At 34.8% G+C, this 14,654-nt stretch overlaps 3 protein-coding genes across 7 annotated transcripts; 2 read left to right on the top strand and 1 right to left on the bottom strand.

Moving 5' to 3' along the window:
* Positions 1-3,009, top strand: LOC147286614 (uncharacterized). 5 transcript variants are annotated; one of them, XM_086241899.1, is made up of 3 exons: positions 1-345; positions 510-604; positions 2,557-3,009. In XM_086241899.1, the coding sequence occupies exon 3, from the start codon at positions 2,572-2,574 to the stop codon at positions 2,755-2,757; it is 186 nt and encodes a 61-aa protein (XP_086098025.1). In that variant the 5' UTR covers positions 1-345; positions 510-604; positions 2,557-2,571; the 3' UTR covers positions 2,758-3,009. The 5 variants fall into 5 exon arrangements, with proteins under 5 accessions (XP_086098025.1, XP_086098026.1, XP_086098027.1 ...); XM_086241900.1 differs by having other exon boundaries at positions 1-355; XM_086241901.1 differs by lacking the exon at positions 510-604.
* A 4,717-nt stretch (positions 3,010-7,726) lies between these two features.
* Positions 7,727-10,957, bottom strand: LOC147286613 (uncharacterized). The gene is made up of 4 exons (XM_086242433.1): positions 10,630-10,957; positions 9,889-10,253; positions 9,119-9,161; positions 7,727-8,553 (listed from the first exon to the last, which is right to left on the bottom strand). Exons 1-4 carry the CDS (start codon positions 10,895-10,897, stop codon positions 8,075-8,077), a joined length of 1,155 nt encoding a protein of 384 aa, XP_086098559.1. The 5' UTR covers positions 10,898-10,957; the 3' UTR covers positions 7,727-8,074.
* Positions 10,958-11,099: 142 nt separating this feature from the next.
* Positions 11,100-13,868, top strand: LOC147286612 (carboxypeptidase). The gene is made up of 2 exons (XM_086242434.1): positions 11,100-11,310; positions 13,421-13,868. The coding sequence occupies exons 1-2, from the start codon at positions 11,100-11,102 to the stop codon at positions 13,573-13,575; spliced, it is 366 nt and encodes a 121-aa protein (XP_086098560.1). The 3' UTR covers positions 13,576-13,868.
* Positions 13,869-14,654: the final 786 nt, after the last annotated feature.

The raw sequence follows: 14,654 nt of genomic DNA, 5'->3' as shown, positions 1-14,654 counted from the left end.
ACAAAAAAGAGAGATCCCAGCAACCCCAAACCCTCCTTCCTCCCCAAACCCAGCACCGTACACTCACCTCCCTCCCCATTTCCGGCGACCGGCCGGGAACCCACTCTCCCACATCAGCAACACACCACCAGTTGTATCTCTCTCTCTCTCTCTCTCTCTCTCTCTCAATCTCTATCTTTTTTCAGTCACTCTCTTTCTCTTTCTATCTATCACTCTATTTCTCTCTCTACGAGCGCGACACCGTCAGCCCCAACTGGTGCCGACGGCTTCACCAATTCGAACGGGTACAACTGGGAGCGCCGCCAGAACCACCGGGTCTCCTGGATTTCAGCAGCGGAGGAAAAGGTGATGCCAGGTTGTGTTTTTTGTGTTTCTTACTTTCTTTAAATAAAGAATTCTTGAATAGCCTTATTGAATATGAAACCTGCGTTGTAGTTGATAACCCAACAAAAATCTGAATCGATTTTTCTTTTGTTCTTATTCTTCTCATCTCTGACCAATGAAATCAGCGCGTAATCCAACAAAACCCAATTTAAGCTCTTCTGTATATTAGATCTCCGATTCTTTGAAGCTCCAAACCCAATTCCCAATCAAATATCTCAAGGTACATCCACAACTGCCTGTCTAATTTACATTGATTATTGTGTTTGCTTCAACTTCATTCTTCAGATCTGCTTCTAGGAAGTTGATCCTTTTTGTAGCTTCAGATCCATCCATTTGCTTGTTAGTTTCTTTTTCTGGGTTCTGCTTTTTGTTGAAACATGGAAAGGGCCCGAGGGGACAGGTCGACCCGAGCGGTTAGTGAGGGCGATGAGGAGGTATAGGAGAATTTAGATATTTAATTTTACAATTTACTAATAAAGTCTTATGGCTTTTAAAATTAACTAAAGTTCAATAATATTGTACCAATTTCATATTTAATAATACTGGTCTATTATTTTTTATTTTTTTATTTTTTTTACACATATCAGGCATCAAACGATGAGTGGCCATTTTCGAGTGTTTGGCAGAATATTTTTATTTCTTCGTCAAGTCATGATTTGTCGACTTTATATGCTAAAAATTTCATAATTAAAACTTAATGTAGCCTCCACAAACTTTATTCTATACTATAATAAGGTATGAGATGAATATATACTCTCATAAATGACATATTTTTTTTAACAAGGTAATAGTCAAAGAAATTTATCTAGAAAAAATAAGGGCTTTATTTGAGAAAAAAAATCATAAGATTTTTTTTTCTAAATAAGAAATGTTAAAAAGACTAACTGTAATTTGTGTTTTGGGAAATCACCAATCTGCAAGGCTGTTTTTGTTTTTATGGGTTTTTAAAGTATTTTTTTATAATTTATGTCTATTTTATTATTTATTTGTCCACGTGACTATATTTTATAAATTAAAGTCACGGCAACAATATGCAACATCAGTATTTAGTGGCCTTCCTGACGGGGAGCCTAAGAGAGGTACGTATTTGTCAAAAATTGAAGTTGAGGTATTGAAAAGTTGAAATTTAAACCCGAGGTACCAACTTGCAATATGAGATATACTTGAAGTACTAAATTGTAGTTTGTCCAAAAATTAAAAACAAAATATGGTTGTTGGAGTTTGAACCCCAACCTTATACACACAAGTAAAATCCTCAATTATTTGTGTTTAATTGTCTATTTTTATATATTTATCCTATATTGCTAAAGATTTGAAATTATGTTGTTTTAAATAAATGGATTTTAAATGCATAGATTTGAAATTCAAATTCAAGAATCCAAACGGACCCTTAATCTATATTTTAGAATGAAAAAGTTAATCCATTAGAATTCAAGGGTTAAAAATGTATTTACATGTCATACATGTTCGTATTTTAGAATTTTCTTGAATTTAATGGATTTTACTATACAATGAGAGATTTGAGAAAAACACCCAAGTTGTATAGAATTAAACTTCTCATGATGCATACCTATAATCATACCCAAGAATTACGAACATCTTAAAATTAATTTATTTTACATATTATGGTGAAATGGTAATGTTAAATGTAAAAAATCCATAATGTATGAAAAAAAAAATGTCTTCAAAGCCGTGGGGTTAGTCCTAGCGATGAAAGAAAATAAATAATTAAAGTCTTGTAAGTAAAACAATCCCGCATATGCTGACGGCCCAAATTACTTCTTTGCTCCGTGTCTGTGTTCCCAACTCTACAAGTCAAATACTCAAACCCTGTGTTCAACATAAAAGAACCAACTCTTTTGGTGTTGTATCCTTAAAAGCACATCCATCTAAGGTACCGTTTCAAATTGATATTTAACTAATTGATCGTCTCAAACTTTGTAAGCGCTTTCAGCTTAGCCTGAGCTAAATTCACTGTTCAAACACAAGCATGGGGTATTAGCTAATGCCTTTTATGTGTATGATAAAATGCTATATAGAGATGTTGATTCTGAGAACTCACATTTGATCCTGCACACAAGTTCATATGATTCCGCTTTTGTGTCATTTATTTTTTTTGAGATAAACATTGCATAATTATGTTATAACTCTTCCTTGTTTGCTGGCATATAGCAATCTACAAAGGAAATGGTGACTTGCTTTCCCTCCACACCCAAGAAGTTGGCTATGACTGTTGGGTGTTTTGTTTCTGCTGCTGCTCTTTTTGCTTTCGGTGTGCATCTCTCTTATGTAAACGTTGTCCCTCAGCAAGCTCGAACCAAAGCTCGAAATGATTTTGTGAGAGAACGACTGAGACAGAAGTATGGTAAATGATACAACACCCAGGATTGTCATGCCACAGTTTGAACTTTGGCTTTTGTTGAGTTATGAATTGAATTTTACCCCTTGTGAGTTGTAATCACCCATTGAAAGAAGAACATAGTTTTTTTCTTTTCATTTTTGTTACACGTACTAATTTCAACACAATTCTGTTGGGCCAGGATTGGATTGCTATGATGTCTTCAAGTATTAGGCCCTATTAAGTTAAGTAAATATACAAGGAATGATTGTAGCTAGCGAAAACCATTGAAATAGTACAATTTTCTTAACTAAAATTGTAGTTGGAGATCCAATTTCAGATTCTTGACATGGATCAAGTTGAGTTCAGGCATGTTTATTATTTTGCTAAATTAGCCACACTATTTTTCATATAGTAGGATTTGAATGTAAAACGTACTTCTCTAATCCACTCCAATACTACTTGAGTTAGAACTCATGACAATTAGTCACACTAATAACTGCCGTAAGAATAATGTTATTCATACCAAACTAACTGATAACATTATATAGCAGTTATGTATATATACCACATCAGTTAATGTGGCCAACTATATTTTTAATTTTTGCCATTAAGTTGCTAGAGCTCAACATACACTTGAATAGATGCGTTAATCTAAAGAACAAAGGAATCAAACAAATAAGTGTCGACACCGCCAAGAAAAAAACCATAATCCGAAAGGAAATATAATTGAGGATCAAACATTCAACCATTCTCACTATCCCTTATCTACAGCGACGACCATCGCCAGCCATCTCCAGCCAACTCCAACCATAACATACATGTCGGGTCGTTTGACCAGCGGTGGTGGCCGTCACCAGAGATTGTTATGACTTGGCAAACTCTAGGGTATGATTTTGGAGGTGTCAAGACATGACTTGTGATGTTACTTGGTACAATTTTGAATGCATCAAAAGTATAAACAATTAAAATGGCTAGAGTTACGAAAATAAATTTTCAAATAACGACTTGGGATGCCATAAGGAACGACTTAATATGCCCCAAATCACGACTTGAGAAACTCTAGGGTAAGACTTAGAAGCATCAAGACATGACTTGAGATGTCACTAGGTACAATTTGAAATGTATTAAAGATATAAACATTTAAAATGCTAGGAGTAATGAACTGAAATTTTCAAGAAACGACTTTAGATACCCCTAAGAAACGACTTTAAATGCCCTAAGATACGACTTGAAAAACTCTAGGGTATGACATTGAAAATGTCATGACATTGACTTGAAATATCACGAGGTACAAATTGAAATGCATCAAGGGTATAAAAAATTAATATGTCTCGAGTTACGAACTAAAATTCTCAAACAACGACTTTAGATGCCTTAAGAAACAAATTAATATGCCCTAACGCACGATTTGAGAAACTCAAGTGTATGACTTTAGAAGCGTCAAAACATGACTTTGAAGTCACTAGGTACAATTTGGAATGCATTAATGGTATAAATATTTAAAATGTCTCGAGCTACGAATTGAGATTATCAAGGAACGACTTGGAATGCCCTAAAAAATGACTTAAAAAACTCTAGGGTATAACTTTGTAATCATCAAAATTTGACTTGGGATATCACTAGATACAATATGAAATGCATGAAGAGTATAAAAATTTAAATTGTCTCGAGCTACGAACTGAAAATCTCAAGGAACGACTTCGACTTTTCAGATGCTTTAAGAAACGATTTAATATTCTTTAAGGAACGACTTAAGCAAATTTATGGTATCACTTTGGAAGCGTCATACCATGACTTGAAATGTCACTAGGTACAATTTGAAATGCATCAAGGGTATAAATGTTTAAAATGTCGACCACCGCCAGCCATCTCCAGCCAACTCCAACCATGACATACATGTCGAGTTGTCTGGATAGCGGTGGTGGCCGTCGCCAAAGATGGTTACGACTTGGCAAACCCTAAGGTATGACTTTGGAGGTGTCAAGACATGGCTTATGTTGTTACTTGGTACAATTTCGAATGCATTAAGGGTGTTAACATTTAAAATGCTTAGAGCTACGAAAAAAAATTCTCAAAGAACGACTTGGGATGCCCTAAGGAACGATTTAATATGTCCTAAAGCACGACTTGAGAAACTCTAGGGTAAAACTTACAAGCGTGAAGACATCACTTGGGATGTCACTAGGTACAATTTGAAATGCATCAAGGGTATAAACATTTAAAATGTCTGGAGCAACAAACTGAAATTCTTAAGAAATAACTTTAGATACCCTAAGGAACAACTTCAAATGCCCTAAGGTACGATTTGAGAAACTCTAGGGTATGACATTGGAAACGTCATGACATTACTTGGGATGTCACGAGCTACAAATTGAAATGCATTAAGGGTATAAATAATTAAAATGTCTCGAGTAACTAACTAAAATTCTTAAACAACGACTTGAGATGTCTTAATGAACGACTTAAGATGCTCTAAGGCACGACTTGAGAAACTCAAGGGTATGACTTTGGATGTGTTAAAAAATGCACTTGAAAATCAATAGGTACAATTTGGAATGCATTAAGGGTATAAACATTTAAAATATTTCGAGCTACAAATTGAGATTTTTAAGGAATGACTTGAGATGCCCTAATGAATGACTTTCCACAATCTATTTTCTGGAGAAGCATACAACATAGAGAGAATTGTCAATGTTTTGAAACCATGCTAGGCTGGTCTATTTATAATTGGGGAGATGGCATTGTTGAATTATTTTGGGAAAGGAGAGTGGTAGTGTATTGTCATTGAATTATTGTTGTTGCTGCATTGTTATGTTCTCCTCCTATCACTTGCCATCATTTACTTCAACTTTTTTCCTTTAATCTTTGTCTTTTCTTAATGTCAATTTTTCTTTCTTTTTATGTTTGATAATAGAAGATAAGCTAGAAAATTGTAGGCTTTTATATATTATCTCATTTGCATTATTTCCATACAGATTAATGCCAATTTGGTCTCCAGATTATTATACTTATATCAGTTTGGTTTTCAGACTTCTAATTTAAAAAATTTAAGCCTCAAATTTTTTCAATTTTGGCAATTAAGATTGTTTAATCAATTTAGATTGAAATCAAATGAACATGTATAGGGCTAAAACATTCGTAAAGTTATGGTATAGTTTAGAGTGACCATTCTGCCCTAAAAAAGGAGGGCACATGATTGGCACATGGTTCTATGTAAATGGAGTTTTGAACGAAAAGTGTGTAAATTGACTGAATAACCTCAATTAACAAAATTGAAAAAGTCTGATGACTAAAATTTTCAAATTAGAAGTCTGAAGACCAAACTTATACAAATATAATAATATGTAGACTAAATTGACATTAATCCATTTTATGTATTGTTTTACATTATTGCTCCAATGCTCCCTAACTCATTACATGTCTAATTCTTATAGCTGATATACAACTGACATCTAATTTAGGTATTAAAAAAAATTAATTTAATATAATCAAACATTGCAGGACTGGATGTAAATTAATTTAGTATATAGTATATTAATATACTAGTATACTATATTGAATATAGTATACTAGTATACTATATATACTTTATAGCTTATATAGTATAAACTATATAGTATTATAAATCACCAATCTCGTTCAAGTAAGGATGTCCTTACTTTAAGAAAAGTAAGAACATCCTTTCTGGGTATCACCTGACAGTGCAGTTCCATGATTGAAATCGTTCATATTTTAGGTCTCTCCTCAAAGGTCATCCTTGTAAAAAATCAGTCAAATCGATAAAAGTTTGGTCATCCAAACTGTGCAAATAAGTACAGTTCATTGAATAAAATTGAAATAGAGGGTTTAATTTACTCTATAATAGGTATTAAAATCATATAAAAAAATTAATATATTATAAGTACGTGGTGGTTTGGTAATATTGAGAACCAAAACTGAACCGAAAATTTCAATTTGGTTCGATTTGATAACTGAAAAAAAAAAAAAAAAACAAACAAAATGATCCAGTTGGTTTTGTTCGGTTTGGAACTTGGTTCGGTCCAAAACTCGGTATATCGGTTTGGTTTGTTTCAAAACTCGGTTTTTTTGCATTTTTGTCCACCCTTAGTTTATGCATACACTCCCCATCTTGCGGCACCAATTGAGTGGCTTCCATTGAATCACTCTCCACTATCAAATGTGAAAAACTTGCTACCTGGGCCATATAGACAGTGCTGGAGGATAGTCAGTTGACCCTCCTGTCTCTTTGAAAAAAAGTCTTGTTATTATGTTAGGCTATTCCTTCATGTTTTTCTTTTGTGTTGATATAGCTTGTTTTTCTACTATATTATTGTCACTTATTTGCTACTCTCTCTCTCTCTCTCTCTCTCTCTCTCTAAAAGTCCCAAGAAACTTGCTGTCCATTTCTCCTTTGCTAATAAACTTGAATATTAGGGATAATAATATTATAAATATTTCAAACTAAGAAAATTCGTAGAGGAAGAATGCAAATGTATTAGGATTATTTATGAACCAATACTAAATATTATGCACGTTATTGGATAATATGGTTTTTTTTTTTTATCGTATAATTAATTACTTAAGATTGACACCCCTCAATGGAAATTAATTTTGGCTCCGCCACTGCATACAGAGTCCATGAATCATTGCAAGCAACTCAATGGAGGGGGAATCAGAACAACCCACAAACGGCAGAGCCATAGCAGCCATAAGAACGCCCGTAGTGTTTCGAACTACTGCTCCAATCCCATGCAATCTCGCTTCACTTTTGCACGTACCATCCATATCGACTGTTATTATTATGTTTCTTTCAAAGTATCGCTTTCAAGCCGACAAATAGAACATGGCGAACCCATGCATCATGGTACAAGTAAATTGCACCTGCATCCAAATACTTTGGACGAAATTACAATCCTTGTATAAACGATTATATTTCAAATGGGAATTGATATAGACAAAATTGAAAGACAGTAAAAAATTGAATAAACATGGCAATTCCATCAAATTTTTCCCTAGAATATCTTCCTTCATATGATACATTGTAAAATGTAGTACACTCTACATGATAATTTACAAATACATTTTACTTGGTCAATTTCATATTAGATTCAATGATCTAAGCTTGGTCAACCAATATTAAAAAATAAAAATTTATTCCTAAGCTTGATCTCATACCATCCCAGTTACCATCTCCAGCCTACCTCCCAGGCCTTAGCCTCTCATAGTTTGAAAGTTCAGCCCATCGATCCCAAATTTAAATCCCAACTCGGCCGGTGATTTTGTTCTATCTAGACAAGGTTATGTACTTACATATGTACTCTTTTTATAATAATGCACGCTTTCATTCTCCTAGATAGAATTTACGGAGTCATCACCATCACTGCTTTCACTATCACTGCTGCTACTCCCACTCTCGCTTTCACTTCCGCTACCGCTTCCACTGCCACTTTCACTCGCGCTACTCTCGCTCCCACTACTATCGCTCGAGCTTGAAGTCTGCTTCTCTCCCACCTCAGCATTCACTTGAGCTCTAAGGGCTTCTGCAGCATTTAGGCCATTGTCCACCACATCATCACTTACATCTACATCAGCAATCTCGTCATCCATGTCACAAGGTAAGTTAATGTCAATGCCAGTGTTAAATTCCTCTCCAGAAGTCCTTCCTTTCTTAGTTGTCTCATGGACAACATCATCATCATCATCATCAATGACAATTTCTATTTCTTCGTCCATTTCATCAATTTTAGGTTGTGGAGATGCAGCTGATGGATTTGGTAAGGAAGGTGGATAATCAAAATCCTTGTCATTTTCAGATGTTGGACCTGGGGCTGGAAAGAAGATTGTAAAAAATTGTCAACGACATCATCAAATTAGAAGCTATATTCTTAAAAGAGCAGCAGTCATTACGGCATTTAGTGCAAGTTCAGTTGCTTAGTCATCAAAACTGAATTCAGAAAACAAAGTCAGAAAAACAAATTACCATTAAAACTGGAACATTATTTTTTATTGCAGTATATATACTCATGTTTTATTACCAACATTTGCTTTTAATCCAGTTCAACTTTCATGTTCAACATCAAATTAAAAATAAGAAAAGTAAATACTGGAATATTGATTTATATATCACATGTTATCTAAATGCAGGGTATTTTGCACAATAAAAAGTTTGAAGCATATCAGAACACTCTTCTCATTAGAAGGCACCTTGGGCAGGATAATAAAAGAGAGTTGATGATCATATTCTATTTTGTTTAAAACTAGCATCATTATATTACATGAATTTGAAGAAATGCAGTAAAAACATTACAAAAATGTATCATGTAATGCTGAAGAACAAAATAACCATTAAACAACCCAACATTGTAACAACAAAAGAATTAAGAAAATATATACCTAAGATATCTGGGTTGTTGATATCAATTTGTTCCGCCGCCACCTGTACAATTACATTGTAAGCAAGAAGTTTAACCCATCATATAATTGTTAAGAGCTCCTGGAAGGATTGTGCACTCAGAAACAGAATGCTGATGGTATTTAACAAATCCAACAAAGTCATTTCTTTTCACAAATTCAAATTAACAAAATGGAAAAAAAAAAAAAAAAAACTTGCAGCATTCCAAACTTCTGTTATAAGTGAAGCAGAGTGGAGTATATGGGAAAGTTCTCTAGATACGCATATGGCAGGTATAGCAAATCAAGAAGATGAATTCAACCCTACACATAGTGAAAGGAAAATACATAGTATTTATATAAAGAAACAAGATTACATTTGATGCCATGATAAATTTCTGCACAAAAACAAACGTGAGGGGTATGAGTTTCATAGTGCTGCCCCGAGCATCCACAAGGAGATGATTGCCATTGATTAGTGCAAGCAACAAAATTGGTTTCAACATTCCAGTTGTGCTGTTCAAACTTGTATATAAAATGGAGTTCAAAAAAATTGGTTTAAATTCCAGATATTGCAACTCTCCAACTTTGACTCAATCTTTGAAATCTAACAGTATCCCTGAATATGCACCACTGTACCACAAAGTCTAACATAATCCTTGAATATGCAACATACAATTTTGGGATAGATCACACTTCAACCTTCCTCTTTTTTTTTTTTTTTTTTTCTCATGCAACATACACGAATGATACGTTAAATCAATGCAACTCACCGGCATATGAGGAAGAGCATCCTTGTTCAAAGATTGAAGCTTTGCTCCTTTGCCACCACTTGGAGAATAAGATCCCAGTGCTGAAACTGATGTGCTCATGACAGTGGCTGCTGGAGCTGCAGATTCACCAGGCAGCCTAACATGCCTCAACCGCTTCACTGCTCGGTGCAACCTCTCCAACCGAAAACTCTCACCATCAAAGAACAAAACGGCATCATTCTCCCTGTAATCCTCACTGACACCTTCAAAACTCACTTTGGGTTTTCCATGTTGGTTGTTGTGAAACTCTACTGTAACCCTGTTGTCCTTGCTCTTGTGGAACGACCCCGGTTGATTCTTGTCAATCGAAGCTGGTTTAAATTTATCTAAAAAGAATAAATAAATAGAGTAACAAATTAACAATCTCTTCCAGAAAACAAGTTTGACATTATGGTTCCCAATTGGTAGCAGAGAAGCTCAAAGTAAAGAACAACAAAGTGATATGGAAGTTTCTAATTTTTTGGTAAAAGAAAGTTTCAATTTCACAAGTTTAGAATTGTGTAAAAATAGAAACAAAACAAAAAAAAGTTCACAAATTAAGACTTCAAAAGGCTTTATTATTAGAGATGTCTTTCATAACAGATTAAACAGCAAGGCTAGACATAATTCGCACATGATACTCCCGAAGCTTCAATTTTTCCTCTGTTTTCTTGACAAACAAACAGAACCCACAAAATTGCTAAGATACTGAGTGATACTTACAACGCAAGGAGCAGAATTTGGGAGAGGGACGGTGGTCCACGAAGGAGGGACCTAGGGTTATGTTGTACCACCGGTCCGGCTCTGGAGCACTGTTTGGCTCCTCTTTGTCGCTGTTCTTCGCCATTTTCCAAAGCTCAATATTTACGCAATTCACAATTCGAGGGTGAGTCAACCCTAAATTTTGGTACCAAATCGAAAGTTCAAATTGAAATCCTAGGGTTCTAGGGTTCCAATCGACCTGCTGATGAAGAAAGGGTACTTTAGTCATTTAACCTCGATATCTATGCAATTCACCTCCAGTCCTTCACCGTGTGGTAAGTTGTGAGTGGTGAATGCCTGAATGGTGACTGCAGACTCCGTCCCTACCTAACCCGACCCGTAATTACCCGACCCGGTTCTACCCAACCATTTTTGAACCATTAATACTTGAAAGAGAAAACTAGTTAGTTTTTGTGGGTTGTGAATTTGTGATGGCTCTTCTGGGTCTTGCTCATTCTTCAGTGGCTCCATTGCTTTCTCTCCATGAAAAGCCAAAACCCACATTGAGATTGGCTCCATTTCGATGCTCGGCGAAGCCCAGCAACAAGATAACACTCAGGACTTGCAAGAACTGCAAAACCCAGTTCGACCCTTCTCTCAATCACCCCCGGGCTTGTCGCTTTCACACTGCTCATTTTGGAGGTACCTGTTCTGGTTCTGCCTTTATATTTCATGCTTTCCATGCATTTTATATGTTCCTTGTTGGGTGAATTTTTAAAGCACAAGGGTCTCAAAGTCTCAATGAAGTTGACCAAAAGTTTTGAGCTCTCTGAACCCAGGAATATTATTATAAGCATACCCATGTTTGAATATCTTGTAGCTAGCTGCCTAAATTTGAGTTTTCACTTCTATTTGCACATACTTGTTGTATTTGTGTTTTATTGGCACTAATGGACTGTTAGATTTTATGTAGTGCTAATGTTGGTCAATTTGTTGGAAACGCATTCCTTGTAATTTTCCACCTGCATTCTATGAGGGCCATGAAACTGTTGATGAATGCATAAGTCTTCTTTGCGAATGCATTGATATGTAATTAAATTGGGAAGGAATATGGCTAAGCTTTTGCTATAGACTAATCAAAAATCCCAGCTGTTGGGCAGAATAGTCAGATACAATATAACCAATACTTTGGCATCATCGTGCTATAAGATTGGAAATGGCATCTATTTGTAAATATTTCGAGGTCATTGAAAATTCTTAAAGAAGGCTTCATTCTTTGGGTGAAAAGGAATACATTGTGGAAGGCAGTGGGTGAACGTAACTGTCAAATAGTTGGAAGGGAATATAAGACATATAATCGTTATCTTCTTGTGTGGCGAGTAAATAAAACTATTAGCTTGTGGTTTTGGGGTTTAGATATATCCAATTGAAAGAACCTAAAGCCTTCACCATTCTAGGTTCTTCCTATCCCATCAGTATGGAGTTGATCTAAGTTGAGTCAGTGAAAGGTGACTGAATGCAGGAAGAAAGAATTTCAAGATCTTGTCTACATATAAAGATGTTGCTCAATGTGGTTGACTGAGTTTAGCGAATTAAAGTGCTTTAGGCTCTGTTTATCCATTCTTATTTCCAAGAATCAGTGGTTCTTCCACTTCTAAAAAATAATGCATGAGAAAGCAATTATATGTATATATTTAAAAAAATGCATATCATAAGCAATTCAAATTCATTTTTGGTTGTTGGCTAAATGCTCAAAATCCGACTGAATTGAAAGGGACGTATTGCTCAAAAGTTCATTAAAATCTGTTTGAGAAATGGAAAGACGTGGCAACTTTAATAGAAGCAAAGTGTTATTTACTGCTATAATCTACAAAACAAGTTTGTCAGTTCAGATTTGACAAGGAATATTTTTCTTTCGGTACTGTCTGAATATTGTTCAAAATTTACTCTGTGCTGTTGTGTATCAATTGCAACTGAAACAAGCATAGCTTATATGGTTACGTAACTTATGTTATACTGCATTAATGCCCAAAGATAACACTGTTCAATGTTGAAAGGCTCAGTTTGGAGTTTTTTTTTTCTTTTTCCACTAAGTTTAGTTTTCTTTATTCTGTAAGTGATTGAAGGTTTACAAAAAAAGCACTATAGGGAGCAGTGCATATTTAGACATTCTAGGTCTCATGAATTATTGATCAAAATGGCATAACATTTAGGTGGTTCAGGTTAAATTTAATATAAATCCTGCCGGGTGAAACTAGTGCAAATCATATTGGTATTCAACATGTGTGCTAAATAAATATGGCAAAATGTGGGTAAGAATGATTGCTTATTGTTTAATCTTCAAATTCATTTTATCATCAATTCTTTGAACTTTGTGATAGTTCTTAGTATCATATTTCTTTATTTCCCATAGTATCACAGTTTGGCTCATATGAGGGGGACTTAACATAGAGGGACAAGTGAGGGGCAGCACATTAATGGACGGTTTAACACAAGTGTAAAATCAATAATCCATTGAAGTAGATCCAACCATTGAACACGTTTTCCCTCACTTGTCCCTCATATTAAGTCCCTCATATGAACTGGATTGCCTAGTATCATGCCTAGTAGGTTATCTTTCATTCTAGATTTCTGTTTCTTTTGTAATATTTTTAACTTAAAAGTAACTCTGAATCTGGCCTTGCTTCTAACACCAATACTCATCATGCCTAGTAGGTTATCTTTCATTCTAGATTTCTGTTTCTTTTGTAATATTTTTAACTTAAAAGTAACTCTGAATCTGGCCTTGCTTCTAACACCAATACTCCTGTAGGAGAAACAAAGAGGAAGTTTGAGAGTGTGTACACAGGGGGCACCATGAATACTCCTGACTCTGGCAAAGTTGTTCAATACTGGCATTGCTGTGGGTCTGAAGATCCCTTTCACCCTGGCTGTACCGCTGCTCCTCACTCCTCCTATGATGACTGATGCTCTTATAATCCTCGCCAATCAGTGTTTGGTTCACATCACCTTGAATGCTTGATTGTTTACTGCCACGAATTCTGTTCCTCATTTTTATATTGTAAAGAATATACCATTTTCTTATTTTGCTTTGTATACAACCATATCAGATTCAGTTTTGAGCTTCACTATTGTGATGTTTGTGTACAAAATAATGAAATGCTTTTCTAGTTTTATTCACACAGTGGTCTTGATGATAGGTGAACCATAAAGAGGAAGCACCAATATCTATACATATGATATCATCACAAATTTCGTTATTCTAGTTCTGTTTTTATATCCTTTCTTTCTGTAATATGGTTGATTTGTTTCCTTTCTTTCTGTAATATGGTTGATTTTCTGATTAATATGATAAACGATATACTAATTTTTCTTGTTTAGTTTTCTTGTTAATGTTCATTCAGTTGCTTTAGATTGATTATCTGAAATTTCAGAATGTAGAGAATTTTTGACAAAAAGTTGGGTAACATGGAGTGATTCATCTACACAAATTAAAATGGTTATCTTGGCATGAAATATTCTTGACTGATAGGAGATGTTCTCTTTGAGATAATTGAAATTTTCGCATGACTTATTTTTTTTTGATACAAAGGAAGCCAAAGGAGAAAGGTATTTTTGAACTCTGTCCCTAAACACGAAGGTAAACACTCTCCATACCACTGAAGTTGTAAGTACCACTTTTCACTCAACTTTAATAGAAGATATCCTCCATTGAGACTTTCTGTAAAATATAAGTTAACCCAATGTTACTGGTGGTAGTTTAAAAAATCATCAAGCAGTAACATATGAATGAATGCATTATGTTGATGTTTTCACTAGCAGTCAAGTTGAGTAGAAGAAGCAACTTGCACCATAAATTGTCTAGTTGCATTTTAAATAGCTTAGAAATATAAGCATACGGAGAGAAATTCTCTTTATAATGGAAAGTATGGATATAACAATTGATGTTTGGTATTGCATTGAAATCTGTTAAACTAAATAAAGTGGGCCAAATGTGGTTCAAGCCCTTAATGATGATTCTGCTTGTAGACTTGCAGAGGGTGCTA

The sequence above is a fragment of the Dryas octopetala genome, chromosome 4 (genome assembly GCF_963921425.1).
Source record: "Dryas octopetala chromosome 4, drDryOcto1.1, whole genome shotgun sequence".
Lineage (NCBI taxonomy): Eukaryota > Viridiplantae > Streptophyta > Magnoliopsida > Rosales > Rosaceae > Dryas > Dryas octopetala.
Note: the sequence above shows the minus strand (reverse complement) of the source record. Positions and strands in the feature narration are given on the sequence as shown.